The sequence below is a fragment of the Crocodylus porosus genome, unplaced genomic scaffold (genome assembly GCF_001723895.1).
Source record: "Crocodylus porosus isolate Cpor-Errol unplaced genomic scaffold, CroPor_comp1, whole genome shotgun sequence".
NCBI classification, from domain to species: Eukaryota; Metazoa; Chordata; order Crocodylia; family Crocodylidae; genus Crocodylus; species Crocodylus porosus.
This window is the reverse complement of record NW_017728942.1, coordinates 10,811,148-10,825,820: the sequence shown is the minus strand read 5'-3', so window position 1 is coordinate 10,825,820 and position 14,673 is coordinate 10,811,148. Positions and strand designations below refer to the sequence as shown.

At 52.1% G+C, this 14,673-nt stretch overlaps 1 protein-coding gene across 6 annotated transcripts in view; it reads right to left on the bottom strand.

Moving 5' to 3' along the window:
* Window positions 1–8,264, bottom strand: part of ZNF512B (zinc finger protein 512B) — a 28,419-nt gene extending 20,155 nt beyond the window's left edge. For 3 of the 6 annotated variants that reach the window (XM_019548282.1, XM_019548285.1, XM_019548284.1), the window contains exons 1-3: window positions 7,275–8,264; window positions 3,324–3,403; window positions 1,843–1,986 (exon numbers count right to left, since the gene is read on the bottom strand). In XM_019548282.1, coding sequence (XP_019403827.1) covers window positions 1,843–1,986; window positions 3,324–3,403; window positions 7,275–7,425 — 375 coding nt within the window. In that variant the 5' untranslated portion in view covers window positions 7,426–8,264. The remainder of the gene's footprint in view (window positions 1–1,842; window positions 1,987–3,323; window positions 3,404–7,274) is intronic. The other 3 variants (XM_019548283.1, XM_019548286.1, XM_019548287.1) reach the window with 1 other exon arrangement.
* Window positions 8,265–14,673: the final 6,409 nt, after the last annotated feature.

Here is a 14,673-nt window from a genome sequence, read left to right as displayed (position 1 = left end):
CTTCTGGGATCTCTGCAGTAGGGCACATTCTGGAGCTGCCCCGCACCCATCCCCTTGGATATAGGGCTGGGAGCTGTCAGTGCAAAGACTGTGCCTAGTGAACATGGCAGGCAGGGGCTAATAAATCCGACACCCCCCTTTCAATGCAGGTGGATTCCACGCTTTTAAACAGCCTCTCTGCTTCCTGCCAGCCACCCCTGCCAGGAGCCAGTAAAGCTTCGTCAAATTTGAGCATTTAGGGTTCAAATTAAATAGAAGCCACCTAATGACTCTTTTCTATGATGTCTACGATAGAACAGCCCATTGGGTGCCTGCCAGGGGAACAATGCGTGAGCTCAGAGGGAAAAGGGGCCTTTCGAGGTGTTAAAACAGTCCAGGGCATGGGTCGCGCCTGCCTGCTTGTTTGCAAAGTGCCTGGTGCAACCTGGGCATGGCTGCAGCATAAACCATCATGAGCTCAATTGCCATCCACCTGCTGTAATGAAGTACTTTCAGCACCACGTGCATCTACAGTAGCATCCTGATCCCCTCAGGGTAACATCTATTATACGTCTCCCAGCACATGGCCTGCGCCCTCCTCCCCTCTCTGCCCCCTGTCCCTGGGTGTTCAAAGATTATGCTGCTCTCTCATCAGAGGTGAGATCGTCTATTCCAAAAGGGCCAGTTTTTTGTGGACCGGATGCCTGCACTCGTGTACACACAGATGCGGCCACTTAGACGAAGGGGGCTGCCAAAACCCCCCAGCTTTTCTGGATATGGGAAATTCTACTGAAATGAGGCATTTTTTTCTGTTTCTCAAACTATTGGTATTTTTCCCACAGCAGCTCCAATCATGTTTCTACTGCAGGAGCTTTGGGTTTTATGGTTTAAAAAGTCCACATCATTTAAGATTTCTGGACCTGTGGCTCTCTCCATCCATTGCTAAGCTGCTGAGGGGAAAGAAAAGACAACGGGATTCATATAAGGATGGGAGAAAAAGAGTCCTGGACAATGTCTTTGGTTCCCTCTAGATGAGCTGCAGAAAGCAGTGGTGAAACGCCACTGATAAGTTGGTTGTAAAACAACCAGGGCATTCCATGATTTTTCTGTGCATCTCCAGGTAGTTTCCAAGAAGGTGCTGATATTCGCAGGATCCAGATGGCTTTGTGTTGACAGGGGGAAAAGGGTCCAGGGTAGATCAAGTGTGGCTCCCCCATGCTAACACTGGCTTGCACTTGGCCATCTGCAGCTTGGTTTATGGAGTCAAGGTCCAGCCCTGACAAAACTACAGCCCAAGCAGCTGCACTGAGCTAGCAGCGTGACCCTGTGTCTCCATCGGGGCAAAGATCAAGTCCGGGTCTGGCATGTGTTCACTATGCTTGACCTAACTGGGACCCTTTCCCTTGTCCTGACAAGGACTCAGCCACTCCTCCATGCTCTTCCCGACATCAGCCCAAAAGTAAAAGCCAGCCAGTTACAGAGCTTCAGTGAATAGAAAATCACTGGTATTCAAAAGTGCTGGGGCCATTACTATCAGGCTGAGAGGGAAAGCCCTCTGGAGAAGTCCCCTCTGACAGCTGGCTGAGCCTGCAGTTATAGGGAGAGATGCTGGTGGCCGGGCCAGGGGATGTGGCAATGACCTAGCTCCTTGTGCAGCTTTCTCTTCAGGCAGTGGCACTGGAGAGAGATGGGAATTCAAGACAGGGCTGGAGGCAAGTTAGCGACTCTAGGGGAAGGTGCCCAAAATGACCCAGGACACTTGTGCAATATGGCAGTTGCATTGATATCATCCACCCACAAGGGCCTGTGAGAAGGGAAAGGGGGCCCGGCAAAGCAGAAGGATCAGCAAAATCAAACACAAACCTCTGTCCTTCTTACCCCTTGGCAGCGCTGGTAGTGGTACTTGAGGCCATAGATGCTGGGGAACTCCAGCCAGCAGCCTGAATTGGGGCACTTCACCCTGGAGTGGGCCTTGAACTCATCCTTCCACTGGTTCATCAGGGTCAGCTGGGAAGAGGGGACAAGGCAGATGCAGCTGAATGGGTGCCTTGGAGCCCGTCAGTCCCTGATTCCACCCCCCGCAGCTTGGTACTAGGGCTCAGCTCGGTGCCTTGGCCATGCCGAAAGGCACGATGATGGAGTTGTATCTTGCCTCTCAGTCCTCCGGGGAATTTCCCTCACTGCAAATGAAGAGCTTTCTGGCCTGGCTGGTGGCATAAATCACCCCGCAAGTCAGCTCCGTGATTTAACTGCCCCACATTTCATCTCGCCAGTAAATTGCCTAGCACCCTCCTCCGGTGACAAATGGCTCTGAGTGCTGTCCGTGCCGCGGTGCTGAAATCAAACCGTTCCATTTCCCCTGGGGAGAAATCACTGCTGCCCCAGGCAGCCTCCCGGGCATGAAACCGAATCTGGTGGCGAGCAGTCTGGTAGGGCAACATTGATGGGCAAAATACGCTGAGATCCCACCTTCACGGCATGACAGTTCAGAGGCAGCTGAACAAGAGCTAGGAAAGCGCCCAGCGCTTGTTTTGGTAATCATCCCCTCAAGGGCCTCTCCCGCTGGCCACTCAATCCACTCGTTGTCCACAGTCTCAATCATTAACTCCATTTCCTGTCCTGGCACTGATCAGTCCTCACCCAGCAATCCCCCTGGTGATGGAGCCCATAGCCAGACCCAACATCATCCCCATAAATAAATAAAGCTTCTATTCCACCTGTCAGCACCACCCCCACAAGCATATACAGACACACACACACACACACACACAATATATATATGTTTATATACACACATATACATATATTCACACACATATATAAACACACACACACACACACACACACACACACACATACATACATGCATACATATAAACACATATACATTGCACCCGGTTTTCCAAAGGGCATGGACCCAAACAGCTACAGAAGCAAATGTAGAGCCCTGCTCACCTGTGCAATAGGGGTGCTAGAGCATCCCTGGGTCCTGAGCTTGAGGGTGCCCCGCATGTCTAGGGGCATGCAGGGCCACTCAGCCCTGAGCAGGGGTCATCTCACTGCACCAATAGCTCACCCACGGGATGTGGTGCCTGTCTGAGGGGAGGCGAGTTGCTTTAAGTGGACTCAATCACTGCAACGCCCTCATTTCTGGGGCACATGCACAGACACAGCCCTGCCGTTCTCACAGCAGCTGAGCGGACTCAACTGGCACAAGAGCTCCCACAACAGCTCCTGGGGTGTATGTGTGGGCGTGCACTTTAATAGGTGCTTTGCAGAGAGCTGGATGGGTAAGGGAGAGGGGAGGAAACAACTCCCAGTGTGAGGGGCCTGGGGGTGCTTACTGGGATGTCTTTGAGCGCCTGGTTCTCTGCCTTGGGCCGCCCTTTCTTCCTGCCTTCTGTCTTGTCACTGGTTGCGTTTCCTGCAAAAAACCACAGAAGATATGACCCCGCTCCCCAGGATCCAGTCTCACACTTGGATTTAGAGTGCCTCACCCATTACCAGTCCTGTCCCAGCTCCTCTTCCTGACAGGCCTGTTGCTGTCCCCCACACCCAGAACCTTTCCAGAGGAACAGGTGAGGTCTCCTCCTCCTCCTTTCTCGTGTCGGAGGATTCTGGCTTAGCCAGTATGCTAGAGATAAGATGGGTTCCCCAAAGGCAGGTGTCAAGGCAGACAGCCCTGCTGATGCCCATCTCTGCAGGCCGTGCTCAGTTTGCAAAAAAAAAAACACTGCTGGGTTCAGCAGAAGCATTTATTTACTGGGAGGGGGGAGGCAAGCAGGCCACGATTGTGTCTGTCTTGCCTGGCTCTAATGCTGGCTACCAGTTCCCCATGCTGGGCGAGACAGAGCTGCTGTCCCTGATGTGCCCAGGAGATTCCCAGGTGCTTCTGCTATCCAAGTGCATGCTGACATAGCAATGTGCAGCCCGGGGCCTTGCATTCATACTGCAGGAACCGTTAACTGCCCAAGGTCTTGGGCATGGATGCGCCATAAAACACGTCCTTTCCTGTGCCCTCTCACTATCCCAACAGGCCTCCATGGCTTAGCTTTCAGGTCAGCATATGTGTTACAAATGTCATTTGGTGTCACTGAAGGCAGCTGTTGGGTACAAGCACAGCTGTCTGCAAGAAGGCAGGGGCAGCTGGCAGAGGAGAAACAGAGCAAAAGTCCATTTCTTCCTTGTGTCAAAGGACGTTCTTGCTACTGGATTGTGCTGCTTCCTTCTTTGCCATTCCTGCAGCCTCCTTCTTACTCCCCAAAGGTGCTGCCAGCATTAAAAAAATAGGAGTTGTGTTCCCTTGAATCTTAAATATCGCACAGCAATAATAATATACATGGAGGGCATCTCCCTCCTGATGCTCAAATCTCTCAGGGTCACATGCTGCTCACAAGCAGGAGGTTGTGAAGAGGTATCTTGGTTTTCTCAATGGAGCTACAATCCCCCTGTAATGACATGGCTCGAGGATCCAAGAGAAATGCCCACCAGCATGCAACCCCAGGGTCTTAGCTGAGCCTAGGCTATGACACTGAGTGAATGGAGGGTGCTCAGCCCCTCTGACTATCAGGATTTATCAAGTTGGGCACCCCCAAAGAGACGCCTGCAGCAGCAAAGAGCTGTAGGCATCATGTGCCAAGTTGTTTAACAAGAGGAAATCAGGGGATAGAAGAAGCCAATCATTAGCATTTTCTGCCACGAAATTAGATCTTCTCGGCCGTGTTGCTGCACCCAGCAAAATCCCGCACCTCTGCGGGAGGGAATTTGAAAGACACTTGGGGCATATATGACAACCTGCCATGTTTCACACAGGTGGGAAGCTACCTTTCCAAGGCCCTGCCTGCAAACGTCCTATGGGCGGCTGCTTGTAGTGAGAAACGATGGCAGTGATGCACGCAAACCCCGCACCGGAGCACGAGACCCATGTCACGTACAAAGCCACGTGAGCCTTATTTTGATGGAAGGAAGATTTTGTGAGGAGCAGCAACCTCTTTGTATTACCCCCGGAGAGCGATATTAGATGGTCTTCCGCCTTCCTCATTGTGACAGAGGTAGTACTTGGGAGTCAATTTAGCCCCAGAGCAGCTTGAAAAGCTGTGCACTGGAAATGCTTAGTACGGTGAAGTGTCATACCTGGATTTAATTCAAGGGATGGAAAAGGCAGGTTCTTCTGTTAAATGTTCTGCCCAAAGGGGAAGCAGAGTCACTCGCGGAAAGATGGGAAAGGACCAGAAGAAGGAGACACTAAGATGCAACCAAGGAAATCCCATGCTATCAGCTGACATGTCCAGATCCAGCCAGTGCAAGAGTCCGGCTGTGAAGCCAGCTTAAGGGCTCTTGGCACGACCGTCACCATTTCTATGAAGAGCTCCCTACACAAACTCTGGCCTGGATGAGCTAAATCTGCAGTGCCCTGCCTGGCGCCCCAGCTAGCTTGGGGCAACGCAGCATCCAGCAGACAAGACGGCTTATTGTTTAACTTCTAGTGCCCTGAAATCTTGCCAGCCGGCTTGCTCTGCTTTGATAGATAGCCATGAAAGGGTCCTTCTGTGATGTTCAAGCTACTAGAGACACCACGGGCCTGTGAGGTTGTATGCTCCATGCGGCTTGTAGTACAGGATGCAGCTGTAACCCCGTGGAATATATAAAAGGGCGGCTGCAAAGGGAGCAATTTGCCTTACAAAGCTGCATCTCTGACCCCCTCTCAGGCAACCCCGCTGCTCCAGCAGATGCCCACAGCTGCAGCACTGTGATCAGAAGCCAGCTGGCAGGGCCTCAGGGACCAGAGGCTGTTCAACAAGGCTCATTCCCAACCGCAGACGTGTTGATCGAGTGCAGTGGGAAGATGTCCCGGCACATGCTTGCCCATCAGAAATAAAGAGCAGCTTGGCTTTGTGAGACACCAGAGCCTACCCTGGCTGCTAAAACAAATTAGGTTGTTTCCTTTCCATACCTGGTAGAGTTCCCACAAAAGTTCTCTACTTCTCAGCTCTCTGGTTGGCGTCCTGCCTTTCTTCATTGCCTTTAAGGTGCCCTGGAGCCATTTTCCTCGCTTTTCTATTCACCGTGACACCAAGAAACAAGTCTCCCTTGTTCACATGACTCCAGGGGCTGGGGCTTTTGGAGGAAACACCACCCAATATTGCGAGACTTGCAACAAACTGGCCAGTCAGCCATGCTGCAGACCCCCGATGCTTCTTCCTACCCAGGGAGGACAAGCCGTGCATGAGACAGCTGCTCTCTCTCTCAGACACCCTGCCCATACTGCAAAGCATTTCAGACCGAGCAACCCTATTTTCCTAGAGAGCGGCCCATGCAAAGGGGCTAAATCCAATCCCTCCATAGTTATTTACCAGGGAGGCTGATGCTGCAGTCCTGCTTGATCTGGCGTGGGGAAGCACCGGGCTCTTACACGCCTGCAGAGCATGACCCCAGCTCCGAGAAGAGACAGCCCGTTGCAAAGTCTATGCAACAGCAGGTAAGAGTCAGGCCACTTTCCTTTTCATGGAGGCGAGGCACAACAATACTTTAGGCAGCTTTGACAAGGCATCCAAAGCTTCTCATGGTCCAAAGCAAAAGTGCCCTCCCTTTTCAATGGAGCCCACAACCTCCAGCCCAGACCTGGCTCTCTGGAAGTGCTGTATCCCAGCAAAGTCACTGCTGGAGAAGACGTTCTCCCTGGCCCTGGAGCGAGCTGGAGATCACACCTGGAAAGCTATAACACCCCACAGACCTCTCCCACCACCTGGAATAATTAAATGTTTTCGCTCCATCACGTTCATTTAGTCCAGGAAGTGAAGGGACTCAAAGAGGAGATTTTTACTGGAAAAACTTTGATAAGATCTAATACAGCACAGAAAAGACCAAAAAAAAAGTATCCTGTGGACAGATTTAGTTCATTCCACTCAGCTCCAACTAACATTATGCTGGAAGCAATTATATTTTCATAATGAATTATTTTCTACCTCGCTGCAGCTTGAGTGCTGGTGCAACAGGGCTGCACCTTTGAGTGTCTCTGACACTTTCTCGGAGGGAAGGGAGGGAGGCCAGCCTGTGTTGTGGCGCTTCTCCTCCTCTATCCCACAGGTCCTTTTCATCTCAGCATAACTCTGCGAGAGAAATGAATCCAGTCCCTTTTCCATTTCCCCCATTAAACATCCCTCACTGGGGGTCTCGGGCACTGCCGGTGCCTCCCATGCAACAAACCCCTCTTGGCTCAGAAGGCAGCACCTCCCAGACCCAAAGCTCCAGCTCACTTGAGCGCTGAGAAATGAAACCCCAACCCCAATCCTTACCCAGCTTGGAGAGCTCGCTGCTCGGATTGATCCTCATCTCTGTCCTGCTGCTGTCTTTGCTGGTGCTGGTTTTGCTAGACTTCTTTCCGCCTTTGTAGGAATAGGAATCTGCCATCTCTGTAGCAAGCAGAGAACACGCGATAAGACGCATTCGGCAGAGAAAGCGTCTGCTGAAATTGAGAAGGGCTTCTAGGGTAGTAGGCAAAAAAAAAAAAAAATAGAAACCATTAAACAGGACTAAGCGTTCTCCTTGAAGGAAGCAGGAAGTATTGCTAAGTATTTGTTACGTGGCTGAGTGCTGCTACAGACATGGTTGAGATGCCGCTTTCGTGATAAGACCCTCATGCTTATACGTACAAGAGTAAAGACTTCATTAAAAACAACAGGCTGGATCCATCTGAAGAAATAACAACCAAATGGCTTTTCCCATTCTCTTATTTCTCTGCTTTCATTAAAAGAAACCAAAAAAGGGGGGAAAAAAGCGAGTTTTAATGAACAGATCAAGTGATAAATTTGCAATTTTCACTAGTAATGGGGAACTGTTATAAACCGAGAGTCGTTAATGCTATCTCAGTTCTCCATATTAATAATTCAGTTTGGTTCCCTGACAAATAATGAGCATCAGAAACGATCCGGAAGGGCCCAATCTCGCTCCCAAACTGCCATCGAGTCCAACAGCGGCCGGATTCGTTCTTGGAACAGCCGGTTGTTGCAGTTCTGGTCCGAGTCGGTTCTGAGCACTTGCAAACATGCTGCAGAAACACTGATGAAACGAACGGTGGGAGGGACGCTCGGTGATCACGAATGGTATGAGTATAAGGACGTGGGTTGCTGTCTGCATGGCAAGCACAAAAGCAATGACACACCGGAGCGATGAGCTCTAGAAGCTCCTCTTGCTTTTACTACGGTTGAGCAGTCTCGTTGTGTGCGTAACACTTCCTAAGTGGGCTGAATCTCCGGTGATGGAAGGTGGCACGTGACAGACAGAGCAGGCCCACTGTGGACTGTAAAGGCCGATTCCACAAACTTGGGCAACTCCACCCTTGGTGGGATTCACCTGAAGTCCTCAGGGCTGGGAATGCAGTCTGCACCATCGGCCCTCAACTTGGACTCGGGTACGTGGTTTGGGCTGAGCTGAGAAGTCTGAACTGCGGTCCCGCACCACGCTACGTGGGGGTTTCAGGTGAACATGCTGCAAACCACCCCCTGCTGAGAGGAGTGCACTTCCAGGCACATGGGGTTGCACGGCGGTTGCACCACCACATTCAGAGGTGGCTCCTTCTCTTCCTCTCTCCCTTTGCCATTAGACAGAACCCTGGCAGAGACTAGGCATTTTGCACATCCTTCCATGGGACAAGATCTGAATGCTTCGTAGACACTGACCCATGGCCTTGGCAGGCTGGCACATCCACCCTGCAGGAACACGGTGCTTCGGTGACTTACCCGACAACATCTGGCGAGTTGGTGCCAGTCTGGGATGCAGAATCCCATGTTCCAGCCCTGTACATCCTGCAGCCTGCAAGGACACAGGAACGCGCTGCCAACTTTCATTTTTTAGGGGTGTTAAAAGAACTTAATGATATGCAAGAAGTGAACAAGAACAGCAGAAATGGAGGCAGCCTGGAGACCCCAGTGCCATGGCACATCTCCCGGCCTCTGCTCCGAAATAAAGAATACGCATTGTGCAACTAGCCTCCCAACTCACTCTGCGCCTCCGTACATTACATAGGGACAACGAAGGACACGTCTCCAGCACAGCATGTTTTGAAAGACTGGGTGCTAGTTAACACGACTAGACTCCAGAACCAGGACGGTGCCAGACGTCCCAACATTGGGCACTACCTGTCACCCAGTTTTGTCCCAGTTCCATTTCCTCTCCTGGTGCCAGTCCTTGCCTGGGTTATGACCCCACCAGGGCAGTTTTCTGAAGAGGACCAGAGGCTCCCTTATCTTGCACCCCTGAAATCAATGGGAATTTCCCCACTGGCTTCAGCAGAGACAGATGATGACCAGCAGTGTTGGGCTTTGACACGCTGGTGGGATAAGGGCAGTGGGCAGAGCCCGACCTGGCTGGCTCTGCAGCAAACCACATTTTACAGCGTGGCTTGGAGGCTGTTCATTGCCCCCTGAGCCTGCCTAGCCACATCCTCGCTCGTCTCCAAGCCCTGATGCACAAAGCCACTTCCTCGGAGCTGAAGCAGGGGAAGGGTGTTGTTGTTCACCCCCTCCTCTCTGACAGCAACCATCTCCTTTTAGCAGAGGTGTTGCAATTCCCACCTTCCGCAAACCGTCCCCACTCCTCAGACCCCATGGCTTTATCAGCACCCAGCCATTTCCTCTCTCAGCCCTCGGCAGCAACCTGCATGGACGGGGCAGGCTCTCCCTTTTGGGCCTGCAGTTTTTGCACACTGCCTAGCCAGGGGGGCACATGACTGCAACGATTCCTTCCGGCCTGAAGGTCTACAGCTCCCTGCTAGCTCACGTGCAACTTGGGAAGTGCACCCTTTTGCTCGAGCAGTGTGTTGAGATCATTCTGCTCTGTGCCAAACCACTTCACTCTCAAAGCCATGGATTTGACTCAACACCCAAGCCTCCAGCAACGTTGCTTCTTCTGCTTCCATCTGCCCGAAACCCAGTCAAAAAGAACTGGAAAAAGCCCACCCCTGCTCATTTAGCAAGCCCCTCTCTGGAGGGTGGGCTGTTGGACAAGCTGCAAAGCATTTAAGAGCCTGGATATCTGATCCTACAAGGTATCCAGGCATCAACTCATGCATGCTTTTGATGTCCAGGGCATCGCTCCTCACACGGGGACACGTGGAATTGGAAGAAGCTGAGAGTCCTTAATGGGACTCTCTCTGTGGCCAAGGACAGTGCGTTTGGGCTTGAAAGCTAGCCACTCTGGGGACACCGGGTAATGCTCCGAGACTCTCCCATTTGCAATTTTGGTACTGAAAGATTAGTCATCTTCCCAGACACCAGGGTTAGTCATCCTCTGATGGAGTGAGACATCCCAGCCTCATCTTCGCTTTCTCAGGTGCCTGGAGCTGAGCAGGGGCACCGCGACTTTAACCAGCTTAGCTTCTTGGTGTGCTTCTTTGAGCTTTATCTATGAATTACTATGATCTGATCCCAGCGGCAGGTGGAAGAAGCCCTGGTGCGCAAGGCACCATACAAATATATAGCATCAGACAGCCCTCACCCCACTAGCTTAGATCTTCCAGGCTAGGAGACAAGAAGGAGAAAGGGCAGGGCATGATTGTGTACAAGTCTCCCATCAAACAATTATTTATCGAGTTATCCCTATCATTTTCTATGACTCTATGAGGGTGGGAAGGGACCTCAGGAGGTCACATCTAGTCCAACCCTCTGCTCAAAGCAGGACCAGCCCCAACTACATCATCCCAGCACCCGAATGGGTTTGGAGCCACAGACGGTGCCCAGACACCCTGCGTGGGATCTGTTTGGCTTGCTCACTTTGAGCAGTGTTGAGTCCCTTTGTCTGTGCACCCAGCCCCCCTGGCGTCATGCCTGGACCCTCCTGAGCAAGCATAATCCCGAGAGCCCCAAACCTAGATCCAACGCTATCAATACACTCCCTTTCCTCCAACATTTCTTACTCTGTGCTGCACCCCTTTGGGGCCAGCCTAGATGACCTCACGAGATCCCTTGCAGCCCTACTTTCCTATATCCCTTGAACACACCTCGCAGTGAAGTCATCCTTAGAAAGCAAATGCAAAAGAGGGCGTAAACCAAGATGAAGAAGAAAATCAGGGTTGGGTTTTTTTTGTTGATGTGAGAGAATACTGAAGGAAACCACTGTGGTATTCGCCTGCTGCAACTTCATACCCAACCTGGGATATTGCTTACATAGATCTGCTTTGGAATTTAATTTCCTTGGCTACATATGCACACGCAGACGGGGAGACAGACAGAACAGCACAGCACCGAAATAAAGACTTAATGCAAGAAAACCTGACATGGCTGGTCTCAGCCATGAACACAAGACAGTGTAACAATGCAAAGCACTTCCCAGAGCAGTACAGTTCAGGTGTGCTACTGAATACTGATGCGGTGTTTTAATTAGATGTGTACTACACCAGTGGATCTCAAGCTATAGTCCTCAGACCCCTGCGGGGGGTCCGCAGGCTATGTCTAAGGGGTCTGGAAAAGGTGACTATGATTAAGCAAAAGTAGGTGAATATGTACGCTGACAAATCAGAGGGGTCTGGTACCTCCATTAGAAATTTTTTGGGGGTCCGCAAATGAAAAAAAGGTCAAAAACAACTGTGCTAGACTGTAAAACCTCGGTGTTGACTGCAGAAATGTGCATGCTTAGATAATTTAGAATTAAGAGCCTATTATTCACTTGACAGACTGCAATGCTCCCCTTGCAACTGGTGCACGGGGGCCAGTGTGGTCCAGTGGTTAGAACGGGGGCCTGGGAGTCAGGGCTTCCCCGGCTGTCACGGATGCGCTGCATGAACATGGCTTGCTGTATGACACGCTGGGGAAGCTTCACGTGACAGGGGCTAAGCAAGGCTCAAGAAGGAGGAGAGAGGAGCTGGGCTGAGCACAGAAGCAGGATGAACCCCACTCTTACTCTATACATGTTTCAAGAATGTGACCCCACATGGCAAAAATCCCAGGAAGGACTCTCCATAGATTAGCTCCAGACAGGCTAAAGCTGCAATGAAATGGCCTGACCGCAGGCTGGGGATGTATGTCCCAGGCCCAGGAAGAAGCAGGTCACTCCGAAAACATGAAGCAGTCTACAAAACCCCTGACACACGACCAAGTCCCACAGTAAAACCAGGCCTAAGACACTGCTATGCTTACCTGAACTCCTAATTAGATGACAAATTACAGCAGAGGAGCTTTGGGCCAGAAGATATCCTGGCACCTGGAAAAACTTCACATCCAAAAGCTATGCTGCATGTCTTCAATTAAAAACGACCCCAAACACCGAACAATCACGGCTCCTTCCATTCAATGCACCCCCTCACAGTCAACCTTCCCCTGCAGCTCTGTAACTCTTGCAGAGATTTTATTTCCTCCCCAGCTGCTTCTTTAAAAGCTTTGCCCTTCTCTTTAATTTAGGTTAAAAACCCAGCAAATATACCGTTTACGCAGGGCAAAAAATCTCCTCCCAATCCCACCGTGGCTTTTAGTGTGCTCACCCCAGAGCAAGAGAGCAGAAACCAGCCTGGCGTATTCAAACGTCTTCCTTTTATTTCCCGGCGCACACTAGATCAAGACGATTGATGACTTCCAACCTCTCTCCTCTGCTTCCTTAAGGTTGGGTTGAAAGCCAGTTTCAATTTACAATGGCAAAAAAGATCCACCCCCCCGCCCAGCAGCCCCTAAATACAGTCGTGCTGGGACATGGTATATTAATGACACCCGAGATCAATTCAGGTGTTCCCACAAGGCACACAAAAGCAGGTCAGGCCTGTGATTAAGTGATACCCCACTGGTCTGCTCCAGGGGAGCCTGAATTCAAGCATCTGGTCCCAGCCCGCCGGGAGCAGCAGGCAGAACCGGCGCATTTTAACCGATTAATCCTTGAACTTGCCCCCCTCTGCCCTTTGGTCAATGCAAGGACCAGGTAAGTCGATACGAGGTAAGCCCCCAAAACCCGAGTCCAACGAGGAGTTATTACAACACAGAAGCCAAACGTGGGAGCAAGGAGGGAGACACATGAGACAACACAACCTACATACACACTTCAAATTTGTTCTCACGGAAAAATGCCTGGCCTCGATGCTCTCGGTTGACAGCATGAAGGGGGATATGGAGAACAGGCCGCGCTGTCATGCAGTCACTTTGGGGTCAAGTTCATCTTGGGATAAGCTGGCATGAGCCCCATCGATGTGCAATGTATTCTACAGAGGCAAAGCTAATATCGCTGTTACTTAATTGTTCTGGGCAATGTCTCCCCTGCATCGTAAGCAGACCTACCACTGGAAGTCGCAAGGCTTCTTGGCCAGCTTCCTGGGTCCTGATGGCCAAGACCCAGAGATTGGTATTCCAAGGAAGCAGTCAGGAAGCTGGTGAGCGGGTCCTTAAAAATCTCCATCAGACAAGACGCATCAGAGGGAAACCAACTGTGCAGAAAAGCCCCTGCTCACCGCTAAATGCCCCGGGTCAAGTTAATAAAGTTGCACCCGCTTATATCCGAGTATGGTCCCTTCAGTCTCAGCCCATGGATGCCATCAACCACTAACTGCTGGGATCTAAGAGTCTCCAGTACATCTGTAGGACTGGAAAGAGGGAGGAAAAAAAAGCGGCCTGCGGGTCCTTAATATGGTCCTCTCCCCCTGCCCTCCCCGGGTAAAGTGCCGACCACATCATTAAGAACATGCCTAATGTAGAACAGGCTGAGACCTAGGCAATTTCCTTCACTTAGGATGAATAATTCATGAGCTACTGCAAATGTTCCTCGTGTTGCTCCGTGCCAAAAAGAGCCCCGAACTGCAGAACGTGCGAGCCGATGGCAGGAGGGCGCAGGCCGGGCACACACGGACAGAGGGACGCAGCCGAGACGACCCGGGGGAGCCTCTGGATTTACCTGGCTCTTGAAAGCGCCAGAGGCCTGACTTTCACTCGGAGCACCGTGTTTCTTCTGGCCCAGGCCAAGGCTCACAGGCCTGGGCCCATGTCATTCCTGTTTCGCAGTCCTTTCCACCTATCTCCTGCAAAATCACGCGCCGATCTGCCGTTCGGTAACTTTTTTAGAGCCTCCCCTCTCTCTGCGAGCCGCGCACCCCTCCGTTTTCTGCAAAACACCGTGCCTGAGGGACTCGTTTCCTTCCTTCTTCGGCAGCACCGCTGCAAACGCACCCACCAAGAAGCCCCGCTGGCTTCGGACGGGCTGGAAGTTTCTCCATGCGTCCTCGTGAGCTGGTCAAGCAGGGACCGAGCGTGTCCTCGAGCGGGTGGGAAACCTGCCTAGGTTCCTTCACGGAGGGCATCTATGGGTGCGTGGGGAGCCCGGGGGGCTTTCACGTTTCTGCTCTAGCAACTCTTGCCGCCCCCCCGCAGCCACGAAGCAACGGCAGAGCGCGCGCGGGCACCCAGAGGTGACGAGCGGCGATAACCCCAGGGCATGCGCAGCCCTGGCCGGCACGCGGCGAACGGCTCGCCACGAAGTCCCTTCCCTGCCCAGAGGGTACAGGCCGGCCGGCCCTGTCCCCACCCCGACCCCCCAGTGACAGCCTGGGTCTAGTGAGGTGGAGCTGCCACGGCCTGTCACTGCCTCCAGCCCGGAGGGCTCGCCTGCCCCGCGCTGGAAACACCCAGCACCGCACACGGGAGCTCCCGGCCCGGGCCCACCTGGAGCCTCCCACCCAGCCCGGCCCGGCCCGGCCCCACCTGAACGCATCTTCCTCCCCTGCCACCC